Source organism: Conger conger, chromosome 14 (assembly GCF_963514075.1).
Source record: "Conger conger chromosome 14, fConCon1.1, whole genome shotgun sequence".
NCBI lineage: Eukaryota > Metazoa > Chordata > Actinopteri > Anguilliformes > Congridae > Conger > Conger conger.
In genome coordinates, this window is record NC_083773.1 from 19,389,749 (window position 1) to 19,415,461 (window position 25,713).

Consider the following 25,713-nt stretch of genomic DNA (forward strand, 5'->3'; position numbering starts at 1 on the left):
CAACCATGTTGCTCACCATGGTATCAACAAAATGAAATCTGGTGTAGTCAGATCTCTCCAGCCAGTGAGATTAGGGTTGGTGTGCATTTAAATGAATCACTGGGATGATGTGAGGATGCATCAGGTCAGGTTAGGCTATGTCTTTAACCATCAGAGTGAGGTGGTGTTGATGTTCTTGTAAGTTAAAACCACCTCGGGCTGGTATTAGCAGGCAGCAAGCTAAGGATCATGATTCGTCAATCACAACATGGATCTAACAGAAATGTAAATATTTGTTATTATTTGACTTAATATTTCCCTTCCAGCAGAAAGATGTCTGAATTTGGATTATTTCCTTGGAATATTTATTTCTGCAATAGAAAAGCTGTGGCTTTATTTACGGTAATAAACTCCACTCGCTAAAAGGAAATCCCAGCTTTCAGGGACATTAAATGGCATAAATCAAATAGAATTTCTTATCTGTACGTAATATTAAATTTAGTGGGCCAGTTTTACAGACACAGATTAAGATTCTCCATACAAAACTCAAAAGTTCAGTCCAGGGCTAAACTTAACCTGTGTCTGTGAACCCAGCCACAGTTTTTTGACTGTTTTTAAAAATGCAACAAAAAAACTACAACTTCATCTCTTTTAAAAGTATCTCATTGTCTCAAGTCATTGAATTGCTTTTCTGAACTCAGACATCAGTTAGGATTTATCTAGCTATTGAATCATCAGCAGATTAACAGCACATCAGGACTGTTCCACAGAATACCACAGTGGAACCTTTTGGTTCCAACAGTAGTCCGTTTCAGAACCAAGCTGCAACAAGGTTCCAACATTCCGCAGAGCTTCTGTAGCAGGTGCAGTGCAGTCCCAAAGTATTTTAACAGTGACACAATTTAAATTGTCATTTTTTGGTATTCACATCCATATGGGATGTTCTGTGTACATATTATAGCCCTCTATATACATTGTTTCATTTCAAATCGAAAACAAGCCAAAACAATAAAAAGAAATGTGTCGCTGTCCAAATACTTACAGACTGCACTGTATTGTATATTCTGCTCTTGGAGGAGTACTTACGCACAATGGATGCCTTTCGGACTCAACTATTATTTTCTTACTTGCTATTACTTCAAACAGGAAGTCAACTCAGTTGTTGGTCATGGTGTACGTCAATTGCTATATGAAAGCGTTATGAAAGCATTGTGTATTATATAAGTGCCACTGGTTCTGCAGGACCTTCAAGAGTGGAAAGCTTTTAACCATGCACAATGCCGTTGAAGTATTCCACCGTAAATCCGTAAATATTTCCACTGGGGTTGTGGCTATTCTATGATCCTTTATGTGTTCTCTGGCCTGGCCCCAGCGAGCAAGCGGATTTTGTAAAGGAACAGATTGCGTCCCCCATCTGGTGTTGAAGATTTCTGGCCTGGTTTCTCGGGGCTGGGCTCGGTGGCCATTAGGGCGAAGACGCGGGGAGAGAGAGAGAGGGCATCATGGGACTATTCCTCACAGTGACAGCGCTGGGCTGCATGGACACTCCGAGTGGGGCGCTCGGGTTTCCAGGGCTTTTAGGCATCATTAGGAATCACAACTATTGATCCCCGGCCAACAGATGGATTCCACCTTCTGGGAGTCAAGAGCAAATGTTCTGGGCCTGGAGCCTTGGCTGGAAGCCTTGCCAAAAACGGTTGATTCTTTAAGCTGTGTCATAAATGCACAAGCACTCCCTGTTTTTCATAGTTCAGAGCTGTGTGGCTCTTTGACCAGGGCAAGGCTTATATTTCCTGAATGAAGCAGAATGTAGGGTAGAAGCCATATATACCTAATAATACCTTGAATTTAAATATGTTATTTAACTGATGCTTTTATCTAAAGCAACTTACAGTTGACTTGATTTCCACTAAGCAGGGGACAAAAAGCTGTGCAGATCTTATCGTGGTTATACCAGGGCTTGAACCACCAACCTTCCGGGTCCCAGTCATGTACCTTAGCCACTAGGCTACAAGCTAACCATTAGCATTCACTCTATTAGCATTTTAAACATTTGGTAGATGCTCATATCCAGAGAAACTTACACAGCTTAGAGTCTTTACATGGAGTCCATTTGCACAGCTGGATACTGATGTGGTTCATGTTGGGTAACTTGCTCAAGTGTACAACGGCAGTGGGCAGAAGCCCAGTTCCTTAAACATTATGTACACTGCCAACCTCAATCTGTCTTTTTTCTAATCCTTTATTTAACCAGGGGAGGTCCATTGAGAATGTTTCTCTTTCTCAAAGACGGCCTGGGAGAAATGCCAGTGAGAGAGAACAGTTGCAAGTTGGAAGGTGAGAGTGAGAACTGTGGTAAAGCCCCTGCAGAAAAAAAACTGATCAAGCTAGGTTTTGAAACAGCTGGTTGCTGGTAATTTAAGCTGGTCATAGCAGGATTTTGCACCAGGGGCTTTTCCCTGCCGTATCTTTGGAGATGAGGAAGTCTCTCTCCTCACCCCAAGTTCATGAGCGGAGGAAGGAGGAGAGAGGAGACTCCTGTTTTGGGGAATGTTGTGGAACATTGAGCCTCAAGTAGCTCCAGTGACAGGTCTTCAGTGGTTGTATCAGTGACTATTCATTACAGGGCCGGGCTGGGGCTGGGGCATGGGGGACTTAAAAGATATCACATCACCCATCCAAATACAGACAGGCACGATTTCCCTCAGAGTAGAGTGGCCATTCCTCCGTCTGAGCAAAGGCAAATTGCCTTGCCGTTATGACGTTAAGTAGTCCAAATGAAAATGAATATGACGACGGGGAATGACAAAGCCAGCCATTTAGAGAGGTGGTGGGGGAGGGAGGGGGAGTGGTTTCGGGAGCAAACTTCAGTTATGGGGAATCCTATGGGAGCAAGCTGTTCAGGAGGATCGTGGTTGAAAAATGATTCTGATTCCTCGCAGTGTAAAAAGAGATGACCGGCAAAGCCACGCTTGTTTGTGATTTATCAAATAAATGCATGCAGACCCCGATGCGCCGAATATTTAGTTTCACATTTACCGGATTTCTGCTCGATCTTCAATTCCACTAAGTGCCAGTAGCGCGCACCTGAAACACTAACGCAGGAAAGCTGCTCTACATCTTTATTGTCTGTAAAACCCGTTTTATGTATTTATATTTATTTTCCGCCACTTGAAAAGTCTCTTTCACTCGTGTTTTTGTGAGCACTCAACATAGCGGGCATCGGAGTGTCGGGAGGCACACCATACGCTGAAACTGACTGTGCCCATTTTCTTGGCCATTTAACTCTGATAAGATCCGCTACCATTTCCTGCCTGGCCACCGTCTTTCCCCCGGCATTACTGCGTCGCCGTTCCACTTTATTGCACAAGATAATGCAGTTATGGTAATACAAGCCCCAGTCTGCCTCTAAATCCTCATTCATTCTGCTGTCCTCCTGGAGCACTTGACATGTCTCTATGTCTACCTCTTAAGACAACTTCTGCTGTATGGGTCACATGCAACTCTTCATAGGCCTATATCCTATATACAGTAAGTGTTCATATTTGAATGTATTCTGTGTATGTATATGCAGTGTGTGTGTATTTATGTGTGTGAGTGTATGCATGCGTGTGTGTAGGTGTGTGTGTGTGTGTGTGTGTGTGTGAGTGTGAGTGCATGTGTGTATGTAAGTGTGTGTGTGTGTGTGTGTGTGTGTGAGTGAGTGAGTGAGTGTGTGTATGTGAGTGTGCGTGTATGTAAGTGTGTATGTGTGTGTGTGCAGCACATAGGTGTGCATTGTTGCAGATGATATCTGGAGCTGAAATCCTTCCTGAGTCCCCCATATGACAGATGGGCTATAAAGCAGACATTTATGAGATTGTGTAAAGGTGAATAACATGTGAAACTGGAGGTAATCTTGAGAGACTGACTTCAAAACATCATCCAGAAGAAATGTGCAAAGCTTGAATGAATAACTGTCCTGGGTATTGTGCCACATTGTGAAAGTGGGGTCAGGGGCCTTCTTTATTTATTTTGAGAATTAAATGAAGATGGGTATCTGTTCTTCTGCCATAGAGCACAAACTACCTCTGCAACTATCTGAAAAACTGTAAAAGCTTTGACTGAAACCCTGATCCACCCATCATGCGACCCTGTGATTAATTTGTCTCACGAGTCTCTGGTCTCATCTCAAGAATCATATACTACTATCCTGAATCCTTCACTGCAGGGGTCAGTCAATACAAATCAAATAATATTTTTCACTCTCCATCCAAGACACTTGTATTATGTAAGAAAATGACAACAAGCAACATACAGTAGGTATGCTGGGGGTTTTCAAGACCAGGCTTGAAACAGTGTTCGATTCTATTTAGCTTTTAGGCAAATTAAGCAGTAGGTACATGTTAATGGCCTTTTCTTAATGTGTAATGTTATGTTAACTATAAGAAGTGTCCTATGTCACAGACATACATTCATATTGTGGGGTTAATAATTCTGGGACTGTTCAATTGTGCTGTTTAACATGTCTGTCAAGAGGCTCCTTCCCAAATCCTCAGTCTGCCAAACATGTCGCTGTCATTTTCAATCAGTTCAACTGGTGGCTTGACAAGCCGAGTCCATGACACCTATAGGAAGTCGGGATTCTCCTTCGACAAACATTTTAAACACGCTGGAATTAGCCCAATTTCAGCTGGGGAGAAATTTGGTTTGACTCAGCAGGTGGCTGGATGTTCACCACTGTCTAAAGGACAATAAAAGTCTGTAATTAATGGCTGGGACACATGTCAGCTGGAATTAATGCTTTGTGTATCCTGTTTGTCCCGAAAGGTGCGGCGATTTTAATTATGTTCTTATTCCTGTGAAACTATTTGACTAAGCACCTTGGATAATCGCTCGCCCACTCTCACCCCTGATATGGATGGGGGTTTGTCTACTAAATTGGTCCATTCACCAGAGGGTCGAAAATAACATTGCACAGCAGTGTAGCAGAGTGGTTAAGGAACAGCGCTTACAAATCCAAGCTTGTAGGAGGATTTTCAGGTGGGGTGCTGCCAGTGTACCCTTGTGCTTGGTAGTTAACTTGAATTGAACTGCAAACACCGACATATAAATCTAAAGTATTTTAGTACTTATTTCAGAAAATAAATGCTAAATAAGACAAAAATATTGCCAATGAGGTAAGACCATTTATTAATTTCAAAATTTGCCAGTGGAATAAGAATATTTCACTTGTCAAGCAAACAGTGACTTCAAACAAGCTAATATTTTCTTCTTGAGAGAAAAAAAATCTTACATTGTATTACAAGAGTAAAACACTTGTTTAGGCAGTCATTTGTTTTGCAGTGAGAAGAGCTTTACTGTAAATTATTATGAATCACAAACAAGCAAATAATAGTAACAGCCTCGACATTCGTACTTGACATAAATCCCCCCAGCCCAAAGATAATGCTAAAAGGATATTGTGAGTCTCACGCAGACACCAAAACTGTATTTTTGAATTACAGAAAGACAGTTTAAGCCACAGTTATAGAGAGACTAAAAATGCTTGTTTTGTAGTGTGATTCAGTGAAATATCCAGCTCAATAAATGGATGGTATATAAAGAATATAGGTGGAGTCTAAATGTGAATGCAACATTGGTGACTTATTAAAACAGCATGTAGACAATGCACAGTAAATGGCATTAGGCTCTGTTAGGTTATCTGCAGTATACATTATACAGTACACTACATGTAGACAATGAATAATACATGGTCAATTTCCATCTTGATCTGTAGTGCATAAAATAGAATATGTCTGCATCATAATATTTTAAACATGCTAAAACACTTTCATAGTACCATGCTAAGCCAAAGCACTCCAAAAACAGCATAATTGGTTGGCATGTTTAGAGAGTAATAATGTTATATTGATATGTATGTAAGAGATAACACCCTTTGAACAGTTATTAGGAATTTTACAGCGGTCTTGGTGAGTACTCGATTCTGATTGGATGCTAGGTGGTGGTTATTTTTGCATAATCTTTCAATGTTTGGCAGGTAGTCCCAGTCAAGCCTAATCACCGTTCTAAATTAATACACTGCCTGCAGTTTGCCAAGGAGAGATCAAAAGCCAGCAGTGTGAAACAATTTAAACAGGGTTGTATTTATTAACCACAACTTTGTCATTCCAATAAAGCTATTTGCATTTAAAAATAGTGAAATGGCATCTGATATAACTGTGCATGGTTTTGTGAAGTACAGTAAAATTACATTGATATGGTAGCGAATAGCTGAAATGGTTGTTTGTAAATTCTCCATCAGCTATAATAATTTCCTGTTGTAGCTAGCTGTCATTAGCACAAAACAGAGAAGCTGGTTATGTTTGCGAACTTGTGTGATATAGTTGTGTAATGTGTAGCCCAAAACGATTTCAGCATTGAAAAACTTTTCAGTGGAAATTGCATATAGGCAGTTCCAGCACCGGTGTAGCTAAAAAAATGAAGGTGGATGGGCCAAATAAGAAACCAATTTTAACTTAACCAACCTGTATGTAACCATAGCAACATGCTGAAACAGTAGCTACCTTAACAGCCTGAAGTAGTTACTGGCAGCAAAAAACAAAGTTTTACCTTTGAGGGTGAATTGACCAAAAATATAAAAACGGTGTGTTTGTACCATCTCCCATGGTTATCTTTCAAACAATGCAAAGTGTAGCCTAACTCAATGCAATATAGCCTACAGTAACATATTTTTGTCACCCGGTCAGCCATAACTGGACTACATGCATGAATTTCAAATGCATGGCTGAGTATGTATATTGCACGCATTGTTATGTGTTGGATATTTTCGCTGTGAATAAAAAAATCATAGACATACCTGTTTGATCTGTTGTAACAAGGTTATACAAAAAAACACCCACGTGACGCCAATCAGAATTCCGTATTTGCCCTAGGTGTTTGGTTATTTTTCAGTGCTCTGGTACATATTTACATTTTAATGTTTAAATGAATCATCTTGAATAATTATTTCAATTAATGCTCATATTTCATTTGATATAATTTTTGCGCTGGGCTTTTGTTGAACCATGTAATATCCACTCAGAAAAGTACACTTTGTATAATTTGGGTCAAGAGTCCATCCAGTTTTTGGAGAGGGTTAAACCAATTCAAACTTTCATAACAGGGCAGCCACGCACTGTAATGGGGAAGCATCGTCGTATAACTGTGGCAGTTTTACGATTTCTGGTCCAGTTTCTCAGTGCTGGAAATCATTAAGATGCCACAGTTGTATGTTGTTGAGAAGCTGTGAAATATTGGTTTCTCCTACCTGAGACATCCACAGACACAGAATATATGGACATAATTACATACATTATGTTTGTGTGCACGTTCTGTGTGTATGATGAATACGTAGCATGTACACACGTGATTGTGTGAACATAGGTACAGTACATGCGTGCCGATCGTGTAAAAGGTGGTTCCCGTGTTGCTAGGATGCTTTTGAACCTGATTAATAGGGCAGAATTTGGATTTATGAAGAGCTGAAATATACAAGGACACAGAGCACCCCTGGGCCCGGTACATGGAAGTCCTCTGATGTGATGTGTGCATATTGTTGCATGAGAAATTCATTAGTGAGGTGAGTGAGCAAGAGAGGGAGAGTGGGGGGGTGGGAGGGGGTATGAGGGGGGAGGGGGAGCGGGGGGGGGGAATAAAACAGACCCCATTGGAGGAGCAGGGAATTCACCAGAGCTCGCAGTCTAATCCGAGAGGCACAGGAGTAGCTCAATACAAAGACGGAAGAGAAGGGAAGGAAGAAGCCGGATCGTATTTTCCTCCCAGAGAAACGAGGAGAGGAGAGGAGAGCAGGAACAGAAGAGAGAGAGAGAGAGAGAGAGAGCGACGGTGAGTGTTTCAGAATAAGGGACAGGGGCCGGGGAACGCATGGCGGGTGTATAAGGTGGGGGGGTGGGTGTAGCGCAGGGGGACGAGAGAGAGAGAGAGAGAGAGAGAGAGAGAGCAGAGGAGTGGAGGGGGTGGATGCTCTGGAGTATGAAAGGAGACTGAGAAAGAGACAGAAGGAGAGAGTCCGAGAGAGAGAGTGTGATAGTGAGAGAGAGAGAGAGAGAGGGAGAGGGAGCGTGGGCTGTTTTGTTGGGAGGACACATCCTAATGCGACAGGGCTGCAGTTAAGCCGAATCGCCTCACGAAGGGAGGGAGAGAGGGAGCGGACGAGGGTGAGTGAGCGAGCGAGGGAGGGAGGGATAGAGAGAGAGAGAGACAGCACGGATCTGTCAATGTGAGTGCACCGGGGGAGAACGCGCTCGAGAGAGAGAGAGAGAGAGAGAGACTCATTATGTGAAAATCCCATGCAGTTTCCTTTATTCCAGGACGCCTCAAGAGGACAGCCTCACTACCACCACCACCAGCGCTCCTGCACGCGTCTGCACACCCCCCCGCCCCACGCTCCACACAGCCGGCAGCCCGGAGGAGACCTCCGTCCCGCTGACGCTCCTACTCCGCATCTCTAATTAAGGTTAGCGATCGCACCCGAGCATCCCCCTCTACCGTCTGCGGCTGAACTGTGCGTAATTAGCACCGCGAGCGTCCTTTTAATAGCTGCGCTGGCCGTTTAGGCTGCCGGGATGTTAGGCGGTGTGGGGTAGGGGGGTGGCGGGTAAGGGGAGGGCTCTTAAAGTGGCATGGTGCGGTGTTGTGACTGTTGTTATTGTTTTAAATTGTTTTGAAAGGCTGCCCTTTTTTCCGGGGATCGTGCGGAAGAAGGGGATGGGTTGTGCATAGTTGGGATGATTCATAGATCGCAGGGCTGATTCTGCTGTGTTCAAACTCCCAGCATGCAGCTGCCATGCTCCCTCTTCGCACTCTTCGCTGGTCGTGTCCTTAGCTCGCGCGTAGGGCATCCCCCTGCTTGTGTTGTGTCAGAGTCCCTTGAAGGACAGAGGCTGGCACTTGTGTGGTCAGTGTTGCTCTTCAATGGATTTCACATGACAAGAATGACATGTGGGGTTCAATGCTAGTACGGCGATGACTACACAAATCATCAAGAAGAACCGAGTGTTGCCAGCTGTTGAAACTTCCATCCAGGATCCATCTGTCAGTTTAAAAACACTCTTTACAGCGGTTATAGTAGTAGGGTGGCTGCAGCGATAGAACAGTTGTGAACCCAACATGGGAAAACCAAAAATCCCAGGTTTATCCCAAAATGTCAACAAACTACTACTTGTAGCAATAATATAGAATAGCAAGTCACATCTGTCTGCTTCAAACAAAGCTGTGATGTGATCTGATGTGCTACAAAAGGTCAGCTTCAAACAAGGTTAAAGTTCACTCTAAAGTTCAGAGTTCTTGAACTTTGTGGTTCGCAACATGACTTTATTTTTAGCTGTGCACTACACAAGGCTTAGCGTTGCTGTCATGTTGGGTGTCAATGCTTCCTCCATAGCTGCTCTTATGGGGCTCTCTATCACTGGGTCTCTCCTGCACCAGCATGGACCACTCCCTGTTTGTTGGGGTGTGGAGTTGGGATTCTTCCTGTTTGTTGGGGTGTGGAGTTGGGATTCTTCCTGTTTGTTGGGGTGTGGAGTTGGGATTCTTCCTGTTTGTTGGGGTGTGGAGTTGGGATTCTTCCTGTTTGTTGGGGTGTGGAGTTGGGACTCTTGCCGTTTGTTGGGGTGTGGAGTTGGGATTCTTCCTGTTTGTTGGGATGTGGAGTTGGGACTCTTCCTGTTTGTGGAGGTGAGAAGCTGGTTGATAGACAGGCAGATGGGTGGGCGTAAATACAGATGCACCTATCCCTCCTTTCCTCCTTCTCTCTCAATCCTTTCCCTCTCTCACTCTCTCCCTGTCTCTCTCTCCTTCTCCCCCCTCTCTCCTTCTCTCTCTCACACTCTCTCTCTCCTTCTCCCCCTCTCTCTCTCTCCTCCTTCCCTCCCCCTCTCATTCTCTTCATATTTACAGTTGTCTTAGGCAGCTGACGACACGACTGTGGCCCAGCGTCTCTGGACGGGTGTGTTTTCTGATCCACTGAGCACAAGCGGGAGGTTTATCTCCACCACCGTCACCCTGGTGTGGAACTCCATAGCACCCCTCTGTATGCTGGTCAAACAGCAGCACCGGTCACTGTTTGGTCCAGAGACACAGACACATTAATGGCAGCTAATTACCTTCGGTCTGAGTATAGCTGCATTAGCGCATCAGGCTCTTCTGCGCGATATGCTGTAATTACACTATGTGCCACAGTCTTCGCATTAGCCCAAGGAAGAATGGAGGTTTGTAAGGGTTTGACTCAAAGTGCTTGTGATGGCGGTTAGCTCACTCATAAGGAATGAACCCCAGTGTTTCTAAATTTTCTTCAGATGTACAGATAGACAGTAGACACAGAGAGAATGCATTCACAACTTGTAGCCCAGGAAGAGAATGACCATTGTTAGGCTTTTGCCTGTCCCTCTGAACAATGCAGGCTTTGATATGTGTTACGCACTGAGAAAGTTGCGTAGTTTCTCTAATTAGAAACTCCCTCCTGTCTCTTTTTATTTATCTAATTCTGTCATTTCTCTCCAGCTAGTCTTGATGCTTGGGCAGGTTTCTTTGTTTCTCTTTGTTTTTCATAATCGTGACCTCACCCCCCCCCCCCCCCCCCATCCGCAAGGATTCAATATCCATCCACCCCTCCCTCAGGAAACAGTTAGCCTCACTAAATGAATCTATTAATCTGCTTGACTAATGCAACGGGAAAAGATCAATTTCTCGGACACAATTATGTCAGACTCACCTCATCTTGGGTTCCAGATGTGTGTCATCAGAGATCGAAGCTTTATTATGGTGACCAGTGTGGACATGTGTCATTGGGTGTTGTGTTCCAAATGTGTGTGTTCTGAGATTGCACCTTTATTATTGGGACCAATATGGACAGGTCTCAATGGGTGTTGAGTTCCAAATGTGTGTGTGTGTGTGTGTGTGTGTGTGTGTTTTCTGAGATTGAACCTTTGTTATGGGGACTAAAGCCACAATGGGTCTTGAGTTCCAAGTGTGTGGGTGTGTTCTGAGATTGAACCGTTCTCATGGGGTGTGTGCAGTGGACACAGAGAAAGACACAGGCTAGCGAGGGCTGCGGCACTGGTTGGACCGGCGACAGATCTGCAAATGAAAACCCAGTGAAGTGTGGGAAGAGAGCGTGGGGCAGATTTCAGATTTCAATGAGGACAGGAAGACAGGCCGGCAGATGGGTGTCCCGGACCGGACAACGACAGGGGCACGGATGCAAAACGAGGCACCTGAAAGCTCCTGAAGACTAGGGTTCAGTGGTCCTTACAGCATGTAGCAGTCACCTTTAGTATCCTGATTCTGCATTTGTGTACTGTACAGCACGGGTTCTAGCTTTTGGCTCATGGTCACAATTATAACCATTAAAATGCTCTCTGCAGTGTCATGAATGGTTCTTTCAGTTTCCAAGTTAATATTAAACCTACAACAACCACTATTTCCCTCATGCGCCTGTACAATCACATGCAAAATTATTCAGTTAGACCTTGGAGATGACTACATTTTTCTTCCATTTTTCATTATGTCAAAACAGAGGTCCTGGAAGTTGGCTGTTTTCTATAGTTCAACCTTTTCATGAAACTTTAAACAGCTCAGTTTTTAGAGAGCATTTTGCAACACAGATCAAGTTTGGAACTAATGACAAAAAATGTGTCCCAGGATGCTGTTTTTTGGGGTGTATTTTTGGGTCTGGTACTTGCGTGTGAAATCCAAGAGCTTGTCTCCAGCAGTCCTGCTGGGAATTGTGCATTTTTCTGGTCGCACAAGCTGTGTGAATGTTTAAATACCTCAAAACACCTACAGCTTTTTCTAGAAACAGGATTTTATTGCTGTTATGTTTTTTTTACCAATAATTGAAATCACTACATTTGCAGCATAGTGATTACAGATTGCTCAGATGGGGTTGTTATTGGTTCAAGGTTGTTAAAACATTTATGCATTGTCTCTATTTAGTGGCATTTGTGTGAGTCATTCAGTTACCGTCGTTCATTTCTCATGCATTTTGTGAAGCACATTGCGCTCTGCTTCCTGCCACGAGTCTCTGCAATATTTGCATTTCCTCTGAGCCCTTATGTAGAAATGTACAATATCTCGCACTAAAAGTCCCAGAGATGCGTCTGATCCCTGTCTTCTTCAGCTTTACACCGGGAGATTAAGTGTTCTCAATTTGCATTTGCCTACAGATATCCAGTGTTTTAATCAGATAACGTGTCAGGACAATTTATAGACTAGGAGCTCCCAGAACAGAAGTACCTCAGATTCATGTTGGCGTTTTTAGCTTGAGGTCCTTCTGCCTCCTCCCCTTTCCCCCATCCCTCGGAAAAAAATCAAAAACTATTTTCTTAAATGTGAACCTATACACATTTAAAATCTCTATGAAAAAGCACTGCAATAAAACTATAGTGAGAAGCAGTAAAGTTATGAAGGGTTTTGGTTTAACACGGTCAGCAGTGACAGAAACGCACTGTACAGCCAGCTCACCTCAGTGCTAGCAGAAAGCCTCTCTCCTTTCTTTAAGTGTTCTAAGAGAAGGAAATACATGAATGAAATTTAGTAATAATGCAAAGGCATTATTCTCTCTGCATAATCTTGGGTTGCCTCAAGCATTTTCAGCGTCCTCCCTTGCCCTTTACCACATCCCCCACCCCCCACCCCCCACCCTTCCTCCCCCAGTCCCTGAGGGTCTAACACTGGGACGGGGATGAGGGGCAGATCTGGAGCCGAACCCCACTTTGGGCTGTGGTGTTGTTGTTTTGGGGCAGCTGGAGAGGCTTGAACCCTTGACCAACCCGTGGCCATATTGATTTAATTCTTCCTCCCTTTCCTGTCTCTCTCCCAGTCCCTGAGTCTGTGTTTGTATGGATCTGGCTGAAGGCTAAGAAGCAGGAGCAATATTGAGAGAGCCGGGTTGTCCCAGTAGGTCAACATGCCTGGCTAGGAGGCCTGGGGGGTGGGGGGGGGGCAGTGGAGGGGGGTAGGTGACGGTCTGTCAAGGACAGACTTTCGGTTTAACACCTTGAGCAGTACTCCGTCAGGGCGGAATCCATGTGCTTGCTGTTCGGTTGCGAAATGGCTTGGGGCTTTCAAAACGAGATTAATTCACATCAGAACACCTATTACTTCTTCCGCCCTGTTGTGTTCAGTGCGTTGTGTTTACTGGAAAGCGTTGAGTTACGCGCCTTCGCCGTAGCCTCAGGAGTTCTGCAGTGGATGTATCGAGCGTGCACTTCTGGGCAGTTATTTCAGTGCTCCGGCTGACAGCTCTGGCCAGCGTTGTCCTTGGTAGTGTTGCCACTTTAGATCAATTCCTCCCTTTTCTGATGGAATGAATCGATGACTCTGAACTGTTTGGAGTTTATACATTGAGCCACTGAGTTGTGACTCGAACCCTGGCGTCCCTATACTAGGGAGGACAACCGAAAAATTTATTTCCGGAAATCAACATGAATATTATGATTATTATCTCAGTTTAACCTTAAATTAACGTGTGGTGGACAATAATTATGCTTAGGTTGAATTTTAATGTGACAAAATGACTGTTTTTGTGGCTTTTAAGTGCTCATTTTACCAGCATTCCATCAATGTTAAATGCTGGACCCCGACGGCACCGAAGAACAGGCAGATTTCACTGCCATTCCATTCTTTACGTATATGGAGCTCGAAAATGGTGACACAACAATAGCTTTTGCTGGTTTACTTCACGCGCTCATACATGGCAGTTGGTGGCAGTTCGAACTGTCAAAAGTGTGACTGTAGCCAGGTCAATATTTTTGCTGGGTACTCGGTATGTCCAGCCTTATAAGTCCAAAGTCCCTGGTTACTTTTTCATAGTTTCAATGGATTTTGACAATAGACATGTCAGACTTCAATCATGTTAACGCTCTCGAGCGTGCGTCAAAGTTTAGGTAGCAAATAACAGTGCTGTATCCTTCTGATGTCATTTACATAGCTACAGAACTGTCCGATCACGCCGAATCACTGATAGAAACAAGATGAATTAATGACGATTCAGAAAATGTATAACTTTTAAAGATTTAAATCAATCCTATGGTGGGACTTTTGCCATTTATGGACGGTACGACAGAAAATTCCGGTGCCGTCGAACTTAATCGAATGCTTTTATTTATATCGTTCGAATGACCAAGTGCCGTTAAAAAGCAAATGGCAAATGGCTTTGTGCTATTCGCGTATGCTAGCTACATCATGCTAACATCGTACAGGGACCAGTAAAGGCTTAGAACACACTAGCACTTAGTTAATGTAAGTTTGATCACCTCTACTGTAAAGTAAAAAAGTGGACAAATTACGTTTTCTGTGAGAAATCTATTGGCGAGCTCACGTGCACACACAGCGGTCTACATTCTAAATCTCCACTTTGCCCTCCCTACCTATACTATATTGGTGGTATGTTTTGGGATGTTAATGATTTATTAAGAGGGTCAAAACGGGCATATCCGACTGAAATTATCACATCCGGAGGTTAAAGTTCAAACCGTTGGAGGCATTGATGCCACAGGGAACTCCAGGGCATCTGCCAAACCCGGGCCAGTTGTTCCAGACCCCGTGGCGCATAAAGAGGGAACTGTGTTGGACCGGAGAATTTGGATGAGCTATCATTGATGTGAAGTGCATGTCTGTAAATAAGCCTCTGTCTAACTCTGGCATTTGGGGTGTGGGGGGCGGGGGGGGGCGGGTTGGCGAGATGTAGGGTGCACCCCTGGACACAGAGCTGTCCATTGTCTCCCAGAATGCAACACAGACACAGATGGTACATCTTTTCCCCAAATCTACCCAGCTCTGATGACTAAGTCAGGTGATGAGCTTGCAGCTTTGCTGTGGGATATCTTCACACACCATTTTTTGACACATAGAGATTAACATTGTGACTCACAATGGCTTCCTTTCACTTTGGCCCACCATAGAGCATCTAGTTAGAAACGCCTTAATATGGGAACTGATCAGCATTTAGCTGTCAAAGCAACTTTCTCGCTGAGAGGATTCAAGACATCAAGTTCAATTGAAACGCATGTTAAAAAGTGAATGTCCTTCTCACAGCATATTCTGTGAATTAGATTTTCCAGTACAGTTTGCTTTTCAACAAAGCAAAACAGTCTCATCTTGTATAGAGGACCAAATTAATGAGAGGCATTTTCAGTAAATGGATGAACAATGAAAGCCAAACAAAATCGGACCTCCTGAGGCATATTAATTTTGAAAGAAATAATCAAAAGAATGGTTTCAAACGTATCCAGCCAAAATCTAAATATTAAGTCCTTTCAGCTCATCTGGCTAATGTTGAGAGATCAAGAGGGCAATCACCATCTATTGAGACTTGAGGCTTTTCACTCACTGGGCAATTGCATTCCACCTTGCCAAAAAGGTCTATAAATTAAGTAAATGACTTTTCTTTCAGGTTGAGACCTAATCTTCCAACCTGGACTTTCTCCAAAATCTTTCAGTCTCACTTGCAATTCAATGAGCACCGACACTAAAAATCTACACAGGCAAGATCAATTAGATGATTATCTCGCTCTAACTCTGAACGCGCACCATCTGCACAGCATATGGGCTTTGGATCAATCGGCTGAACATGAACACGTTTACTTGTCAATACAGTAAGACAACATCCAGCTTTTAATCATGTTGCTGTGGTCTTAGTTGGCTGCATGACATGACATAAAAACATGCAGGCACACAAACACACATGCACATGCATACACACCACTGTCCTTGCGCTCAGCACATACAAGCACACACGGCCACACATACAAACGCACACACACTCACACTCAGTCACACACACTCCAGCATGCAGAAAAACACACACCCACACACAGACACACATGTAAATGTATGCAACTCAATCACCCACACACACACATGCACATACACCTAAATGCACACACGTACACACACGTGAGCACACACACATGCACACACACATGCACACACAAACACACTCTCAGCTGACTGCTCACCATTTACTGCAGCAGGAGAGGAACTCATCTCCTCTCATTCCTGTCTCCTCCTCGCCTCTTAATCTGCTCGCAAAAGGTGCTACTTCTGATAGGCTCAGCAATTTCCTCTCCCCTCGCTCTCCCGGTCCACTTCACCCTCAAACCGCCAGCTGGGGTCAAGATACAGAGACAGGAAGCAGCTGTTCTGAAACACGGACTTCCTACCTGCTGTCAGCACCACAGGACTTCTGTAAAACCTGTCCGTACACAGTGAACCTTCTCCTTTCTGCGCGAGATTTGACAGCAATTACAGCCCCGGAGTCAGTGGAGATTGAGGGGTTATTTTTGGGCTAAGAGAGAGGATTATGGAGGAGAACCACGCTTTTCAGAAAGTTCTGGAATGGATATCTTGGAGTACAAGAAATCTGGGCTTAACAGCAGTGTCAGAACAACAGCCACACAGCGCATTGACAGATTTCAGATTTCTCTTGTGTGGCTGGTATTGTGTGGTATGAAAGAGACATGAAGGCTCATATATGTAATTTGAACTGACAATGCCTGCCAGAATTGAATACATTTTTGTGAGCCCTAAGACTGCGGTAAAAACCTGCCTGTTCACACTATAGTGCTATAGCCTTTCCTTGCCTTTTGGAAAAAAAATCACACTCATATTCAGTCAGGCTTAGAGAGGAATAATGCAGGACACTTTTAACATTTAATCTGCTCACTGCAGCCCGGGCGAGCGAGCAGGAAGAGAGAAATCGCTGAGCACTTTGGTAAGTAATGCATCACCGGATCATGGCGTCATTCCTTGCGTCCGTGAGCTTGGCGTGTTCTCCCACTGCAGGGCGGTGGACAGAAGACAGGCCCTTTGTAACTGTCAGTGGAAGGGCGTGCTAGGGTGTCAGGGGTTAGGGAGGGCGCAGAGAGCCAATCGAAGGGCTTATTGTCACATTTAATTGTGATGTCAAACGCAGGGGCCCTGTGCAGTTGCATGCTGGGATAGAGAGATGAAAGGCAGAGGGGGATTGATTTGATAGTCGCACGCCCTGAGAACACTTTGAGAGAGCCCGGCGCTCACAGCTTTCCTGTGACGCGCGTCTCTCAAGAACGGTCATTTCGATTTCGAAACCATTCCGTTTGGTGTGTGCGCTGAGCCCCGCACTTACACTGATTGCTCTCTCAAGCGTTTCAAGTTCCCTCTTTCATAAACCCTTCCTCAGAAGTAATGTCACGGTAACGGACTGAGGCAGCCCTGTCATTTTGTGAATGTCACACCATATATCCCCTGAAGAAGCCTGCAAGGGTGACTTTATTTTAGGTCCCTTACGGAAAGAGAGGAGATAACATCTTTTTTGTCAAAGGACAAAGGCCTTCATTCAGTCTCCCACTACAGAGCCAAAGTGATTGACCTTTAACCCCGCATCTAATACAACTATAAAAAATGGCGACCTACAGAGGTTGAGGAAAGCACATCGCTATGAAAGCCCCTGAGTTTTGCCTCGGGGACTTTGCCCCGGCCATATTCTACATTATCAGGATTGACATTGACAATGGACAGTGGAGCTCTTTATACTCTATGATTGACAGCCAGACCGAGCCAATGGAGTCCTGCCACTGAAAGAGCCATAGCAAGTTCAGCATCTTCAACTCTTCACCCTGTAGAGGCTGTAGATGTTTCTCAAATTCCCTTCCCTTCTGGGGCAGCCTATAGCCCAGTAGCCCAGGTACATGACTGGGACCCGGATGGCTGGTGGTTCGAGCCCCTGTGTAGCCATGATAAGATCAGCATAGATTGCCCTTCAGCAAGGCCCTTAACCCTGCATTGCTTCAGAGAGGATTGTCCCCTGCTTAGTCTAATCAACTGTAAGTCGCTTTGGATAAAAGTGTCACCTAAATAATCAATTCTTCTTCCGCTGTCATCTTCTTATTCATCTTCTAATGACTTTCCTCTCTAGGTTCATCGTATCTCGTGGAATTACAAGGGCTGAATATTCATCTCCATTCCTTCACCAGCGCCTGTGAATCACACCATCAAAACATTTTGTCGGTGCAGATTTCTCAGAGCTGAGATATTAACCACCTGTGCTGATGGCTGCTCAGTGCTAGGGAAGCAGGGCAGTCTGTCTGATTGTTCTCTCTTCTGCTCTTAACCAGTCCTCCTGTTGTGTACAAGTGGAACATAATACCAGTAAAACGCTTTCATCGCCACACATACTTGACAATGATTCCAAAATGATGACAAACACTGCGGTTTCAACTGTCTTTCTGTGATTCAAAAATACAGTTTTGGTGTCTGTGTGAGACTGACAATATCCTCTTAGCATTATCTTTGGGTTGGGGGATTTAAGTACGAATGTCAAGGCTGTGACTATTACTTGCTTGTTTGTGTTTTGTGATTCATAATAATTTGCAGTATAGCTCTTCTCGCTGCAAACATTTAATTACATTACATTAATGGCATTTGGCAGACACTCTTATCCAGAGCGACGTACAGTTGATTAGACTAAGCAGGAGACAATCCTCCTGTAAAACCCCACACTAACCCAATGATGGAATTTAGCGAGGGCCGAAGGGGGTTTTGCGTGCTTGTCCTTCTGGTGTTGCTGGGGGAATATTAGTAGGGTTAATTATTATCCTCCGTCCAAGAACAGAGCACAATTACGTTTAAGAATATACTGGGTCCGTTGCCACGGGTTGGATAAGGATTGACCTGCCCCATATCCTGTTTACGGCTGGCCTGAAACGGATCAGTACAATTCTTAATATTCTCCGTTCTCAAACGGGGCCATATTGTAAGCTTAGTGGTTGCTATAGTTTTACTCGTTTATCTGACTCCATTTAAGGTTAGAATTTAGAAATTTGGGTTTGAAACTTACGCAAACCTCGGGAGTGATTACACTCAACTCGTACCTGCGCCACCATTACTCAATATATGCTCCCGGGATTAGCATTATTGCTGAAATCTCAGTCCGGTGGAGAACGCAGAGGCTGAGGGTCCAGTCAACACAATTGTAAAACCCCACGCTAACCCAATGACGGAATTTAGCGGGGGCCGAAGGGGGTTTTGCGTGCTTGTCCTTCTGGCGTTGCTGGGAGAACATTAGTAGGGTTAATTATTATCCTCCATACAAGAGCAGAGCACAATTATGTTTAAGAATATACTGGGTCCGTTGCCGTGGGTCGGATAGTGATTGACCTGCCCCATATCCCGCTTACAGCTGGCCAGAAACAGATCAGTACAATTCTTAATATTCTCCGTTCTCAAACGGGGCCGTATTGTACGCTTAGTGGTTACTATAGTTTCACTCGTTTATCTGACTTCATTTAAAATATAATTCAGAAATTTGGGTTTGCAACTTACGCGGACCTCGGGAGTGATTACATTCGACTTGTACCTGCACCACCGTTACTCAATAGATGCTCCCGGGATTAGCATTACTGCTGAAATCTCAGTTCGGTGGAGAACTCAGAGGCTGAGGGTCCAGTCAACACAATACATGCAAATCTGCCATGATAGTTGCGAGCCCAGGTTGGCGTAGCATTATCTGGGCTCCTTAGAGCTAATTTGGCAGGAACCAGCGCCGTAACGCCCATGGGTTCCCTTCGCACCAAATCACAAGAGCCGTGCATCACCTGGCCCTTTAATGGACAGAAATTGCTGGCCTCACAGCTTAGAACTACCACAGATGCACCGCGCCGCCGATCAGTCGTCTTTAGCCACCATTTTCCCCTGAGTATTCAGTTGTAATTTAGGCTGAAAAGGTACAAGATGAATTCGAGTCATGGAGATCACGCAAGTTACAAACAAAATAGTTTATTCGCAGACAGGTTGGTTATTAGCTTTAGAATATCACAATCAATTACAAAATACACAAATTAAGAATAGAGATCGAGTAAATAATCATACCTAGCCTGCTTGGACTACACACAAACACAGAGTATAGAATATGCCGTGTGGAAAGTCGAATACAATCTTCCGCTGCTACACATACATACATACATACATCCACAAGACATGTTGTGTGGGAAGTCGAATACGATCTTCCCGATACTTACATATATATACAATGTGCTGTGTGGGAGGTCGAATACGATCTTCCCAGATTGGTCTGTCTCCCTTACGTACGTTTGGAACCAGGCGGCAGTGCCATAAATCAACCTGGAGGGGTGGTCAAATCTGGAATTTAGACCCCCACCCTTGGGGGTTGTTAAGTAGGGAAAATGAAATGATTACCAAGAGAGGACATGTAGGTTTTCCCTTGAGTTACTGAAACTATGGTTTATTAAACTCCATTTGGTATGAAATGTATCTCATCCGATTCCTTGATTTTACCAGATCACATCCATACCAAACAGATTACCCTTATGTTTTATTATGTTGCAGTTATCATGAAACTTCCCTCCTGATTATCCATTTTACATGCAATTCCTGTTACCATTACATAAGACTTAATGCAATGATACAAGGATCACATGGACAATGTTTTCAAGGTTTTACCGGGTCTATTTACTATCTTAATAGCAGTTTTGAATATTTAATCTAGGAGAACAGTCACCGGTGTAATGGCAGCAGTGCCCAAATGAGGGCACTGTGGCATTGTCCAGAGTCTTCCCCCTTGGAGGTGCCCTGGTAGTCACGATTCCCATGACTTATTGACCCCTCAACAAAAACATCTTCCCCTTATGTCCTTCGGCCTGACAAAGCTAGTTTAAACAACATTGACCAGAAACCCCAGTTCTCAGGCCCCTCACAAATGGCAGCCCTTCCTGACCTTAAACACTACGCTACAGGCCGCCCCATCATATCTATGAATGCTGTAGTTGGGAGTTTTCATGATAACTGCATTATGCTGTAAATATGTATTTGTGCCTCTCATGGTAATATACCTTTTGGATAAACCTGATTTGGGTGAATGAAAGGAAAGGAGACACAGCCCCAGATTGCTTGGTTTCTTCTCCTTATCTCCAAAATCCAGGCCTTAGTTCTTGACCCTAAAAGTGAGTCACCCATCTGTAATTTACAGCCAGCCCCCATCAGGCAGTGGTCAGCAGGCTAAAACACATGACTTCTACAGAGACAGCTTTTGCCCAGTTTCCCCTCGGCTCCTGAATGGTTATGATATCAAAGGTAGACTGTTACAAAAACTAAACCATTACACCAGTCGCACTGAACCAATCAGAATAACACCAAACATTACTATATTCTGACCTGGGAATATCATGAAACATCTTTATGCCATCTCCAGTATTCCTGTGCTCTAACCTGTAAGGAATGTGAGAAAAGGGGGGCTCCAGGAATCCTTCTCTAGCTCTCCCCCACAGGCATGTGTGCCAAAAGGTGGGGGCTAACAATGCATGCTCCGGGAGGGGGAAGTCAGCAAGCTGACCAGCGCATGAGACCAAATGTTACTTATAACTGGCTTACACTCCCCTGGAGCAATGTAGAGTTAAGGGCCTTGCTCAAGGGCCCAACGGCTGTGCGGATCTTGTTGTGGCTACACCGGGGATCGAACCACCGACCTTGTGGGTTCCAGTCATGTAAGCTACCTTAACCACTACGCGACAGGCCAGACAAATGACTGTCTAAACAAGTGTTTTAGTCTTGTAATGTAAGAAGTTTTCTGACAATCTTAAAATGAGTCAAACTGTCTCACCTCATTAGCAATATTTGTTTTTATCTTATTTAGCTAGCAAAAAAGTAATAATAAATGGCATTTTAGTGCAAGAAATGTACAATCTTGATAGAATAACAGATGCTGTGGTTCTAAAACAGGTCAGCTCCACACAGACACAACCTGTTTTGACAGACCACCTCAGATCTGCCTGGCTACAGGGGATCTTGTGCGGTGGTCTTGTGGGGTGGGGCCTGGAGTGTTTTGGCTGCTCCGAAAACCTTTGAATAAATAAGAGTCTTGCGTCTCCTACTGACATCCCACTCCTCAATCAGGGGCTTGTTCTGAGAAGCTCCCTGCTGGGGGTGGAGGCTCCATTTAGGGAGAGAGGTCCCACCAGCAGATGCCTGGGAAGAGCTAAAAGCATCCCTGCCTGAGGCTAGCATCAGATCTTCCGTGAGGTGAAAGGGTGTGACTTTGGATGTGTGGCAATGTGACTGTGTACACGCGTGTGTGTGTGCGCGTGCCTGTGCCTGTTCCTGTGCGTGTCTGTGTGTGTGTGTGTGTGTGTGTGTGTGCGTGCGTGCGCGTGTGTGTGTGTGTGTGTGGTGTGTGTACATGTTTGGTGTGTGTGTGTGTGTGTCTGTTTGTGTGTGTGGTGTATGCATGCTTGGTGTGTGGTGGGTGCGTGTGTGTGTGTGTGTGTGTGTGTTGGAGGGGGTATGCGTGTCTGTGTGTGTGTGTATGTGTGTGGGAGGGGGTATGTGTGTCTGTGTGTGTGTGTGTGTGTGTGTGTGTGCATGTCTGTGTCTGGTGTTTGTGTGTGTGGTGTGGATGTGTTGTCTGTGTGTGGGTGCCTATGTATAATCCTGTAAACCTTTGATATACAGTAGCTTATTCCTCTAACATGTATGCTGATCAATCCACTTAATAAGTCATGTCACTCTCCCAGTTACAAAGGCTGACAGTTTATGTGCTATATAGCATATCCATAGAGGAGCTATATAGTGGAAAAACAGGAGAACAGAGGAAAAACCCTGTCCAGGTGCTAGAGTCCTTCATCAAAGCAGCTTATTAATGTTGCATTTGGATAATGCCGCAAAGCCCAGGATTGCATGTATGTGTGGAAAACAGTGAGTCAGTGCGAGACAGGAGGCAGATTTAGGGTCCATGAATAAATAGCGCTGGGTACTGGAACTGGTTTAATTCATGAATGGCACAGCTGATGCTGCTGGACCTCATCCAGACTGCTTAAACAGTTTGGTTCTGGTCCAGAGGGACGTTTCTCCAAGACGCTCATGGGCTCCTTGACAAGCCATCCGAAAGAGCGAGCCCCAATTACAGAGCCCAGAGCCGACAAGCAGCCCTCCCCAGTGAGAGATAGAGGATGAAGCACAGACACCAGAGAAATATTATAATCCACACTCAGCTGGGAAACAATCCACCAGTTTCCCCAGTCAATCAAGGCCTAAGTTTACTCTAAAAGGCACCTATTCTATCTGCTCCCAGGTACAGTACTGATTAGCTATTGGTGACAGGATCAGAGAAGGGAGTAGGGACTCGAATAGTCGCAGTGTCCGGAGAATTGCATGCCAGGCTAGTTTCCTCTTCCAGAATCCAAACTCCAGCGATATTGCCGGTCCCCTCGTCTTTGCGATGGTCAGAGCGGCTGTTTTAAAAAGCCTTCCTGTTAAAATTTTAATGGATGCGGTTGGAAGAGAAGCTGGCAGGAAGTGTTGAGCCAGCGTTCTGGGGTATGCAGAGAAATGGCAGCCAGGCTGTTTAGAAAGTGAAATGGCTCCAGAGTGATCTTGGTTTCAGAAGCCACTTCTGCTGCTGCCAGACTCATAATGTTCGGTTTTCACACCTCATGCCAGCATAAACCTACCAGTATCTCCTTCCCCAGATTAATTTCATCTCCTCCCTCGCAATTGTGCACCATTCCTCTGGTATAACATAACATAACATATACCATACTGTAACAAACAACATAATATATAACATAAAAACAAGAACAGACCATTCAACCCACCATAGCATAACATGTAATGTAATATAACATACTGTAACATACAACATAACATATAACATAACATAAAAACAAGAACAAACCATTCAGTCCGGCAAAACCTGCCTTTTCCATCTAAACTCTAATGCTTAGCTTATCTAAAAGCTAAATAGTATCTGGCACAGTGTTTGTAGAACTTGTGTTGTTTTGTGTTTGCGATAATATAGATTATTTATTTTGAGAAAATAAAAAGCAGTTTTTATTTAACACGTAGGCTCTTCTTGTGTGTGGTTTCAGCATCATGGACAGGGGAACAGTCCGTAGCTGAATCACAGTGCAGAAACGGGCAGCGGTGGGTAAACCGTGCTCTTTGTTTGACACGGCCAGGTTTCTGGAGGAGCTGGTGGGCTGATGCCAGGACCGAGGCGTGGTGCGGTGTGGAGGATGGGCCGTCTGCCTTGCCTGCTGGGCCTCTGCTCCCTGGCTCTGTGCTACACTGTCGGTAAGGCTCCGCTTTCCCAAACGGGCTATCCTTGGTCTATTTCGCCTTGCGTCGCACACTTACTATTGAAATGTGTTTCTGTGTCCTTGTGCACCACCTTGTCCCCGTTACATCTCAATCGCTCTTTTTTTTTCCTCGCTGTCATCCCTCTCTCTCTATCTCTCTCTCTCTTTTATTTTTCTGGTTCTCCGACTATTTTGTCTTGCCCAACCTCCGATGAAATAAATATCCAGGATGTCATGCCGGTGATTTGGAATGTGTCTGGCATCGGAGTGAGATTGGGGAAGGCGGGGGTCGGAATGAGCATATTAAAAATGTATGTTGTTATTCTTGATCAGCGAGCGGAAGATATTTGCTTTTCTGCCTTTTTTTTTTTTTCTTCTGTTAAAATAATTCAGATGTCTCATAAAATATTGATGGGAACTGTGGCGATGACTGTGTTTCAATTATCCTACCCCAGTCTAGTCACGCATGCACTCACGCGTGCGCTGTCTCACCTCCATTCAACTCGCTGTCTGAACCTCTGAAACTTCATCGCCTTGAAAGTTTCTGTGCCTGGGTAATTGTATTTATGTGGTTCTGGGTATTGACGCATCAAATAACACATAGGATTTAACAATAATGATCGTTTTGTGAGTAAGCGGTATGTATTGGATCTATACTGGATCATAATGATGGTATGATTGTATGTCTGAAAGTGTAAACTATCTCAAATATGTGTCTGCCCTCTTTGTCCCATAGATCAGTTCTGACATTTTCATCTACTCCAACGTTTTCATCTATTTTCATCTACTTTCATTTTGTTAGGGGCAGCCTGTAGCCTGTGGTTTAGGTGCATGACTCAGACCCAAAAGGCTGGTGGTTTAAGCCCTGATGTAGCCACTGTGAGATCCTCACAGACTCCCCCTTGAGCATGGCCCTTAACCCTACATTGCCTCAGGAGGGATAGACCCCTGCTTTGTCTAATCAGCTGTAAGTCGCTTTGGATAAAAGCATCAGCTAAACAACAAATTAAGGCCAGAAAAGTTTTTGTCTTTTTTTAACTTTTGTGTTCCTTAACAAAGAGCACCTTCATCACACATCACACACAACTTCCTCAGCACTCCAGACCTTTTATTTCTGAACAAAGTATTACTGTTATTATTATTACTACCATACTGCCAAATTGAGTAGAAATGGGTTACCAGGTGAAGCCTATTCTGAAATAGGGCTGTCCATGGGTGAGGGGACATGGGCAGCTAAGGGGACACCTCACACCATGACAACGATTCGGAGGAAACATTAAAATTTGAAATATTCCAACTCCGGTCCCTGGAGTTCAAGTGCAGCAACAGTCTACTGTTCTCCACTGCTCCCATCTGCCATAGCGCCTCATAAATATTATATCTGTCGTACATTATGGAGAAAGGCAGATATAATAAATGCTTTGCTTTACAGTAATCCCTGCCGAATGAGAAGTATAGTCGTGCGCAGTGCAAAACATAAACAGGAATGATTTATATTCAGTGGCAGTGATGTATCTAGAAAGACCCCTCATGCACAGTGCTGGAATCCCATTACCGACACCAGTAAACATGTCTTTGTGCCATTGTTGTGTTATCCTGGCTGGGCAGAGACCTTGAAGAACCT

General features: G+C 44.3%; 1 protein-coding gene across 1 annotated transcript in view; it reads left to right on the top strand.

Annotated features, from left to right (window-relative positions):
* Positions 1–8,048: 8,048 nt before the first annotated feature.
* Positions 8,049–25,713, top strand: part of cntn2 (contactin 2) — a 41,686-nt gene continuing 24,021 nt past the window's right edge. Inside the window, exons 1-3 of the mRNA XM_061219544.1 lie at positions 8,049–8,177; positions 8,331–8,476; positions 23,970–24,084. Coding sequence (XP_061075528.1) covers positions 23,994–24,084 — 91 coding nt within the window. The 5' untranslated portion in view covers positions 8,049–8,177; positions 8,331–8,476; positions 23,970–23,993. The remainder of the gene's footprint in view (positions 8,178–8,330; positions 8,477–23,969; positions 24,085–25,713) is intronic.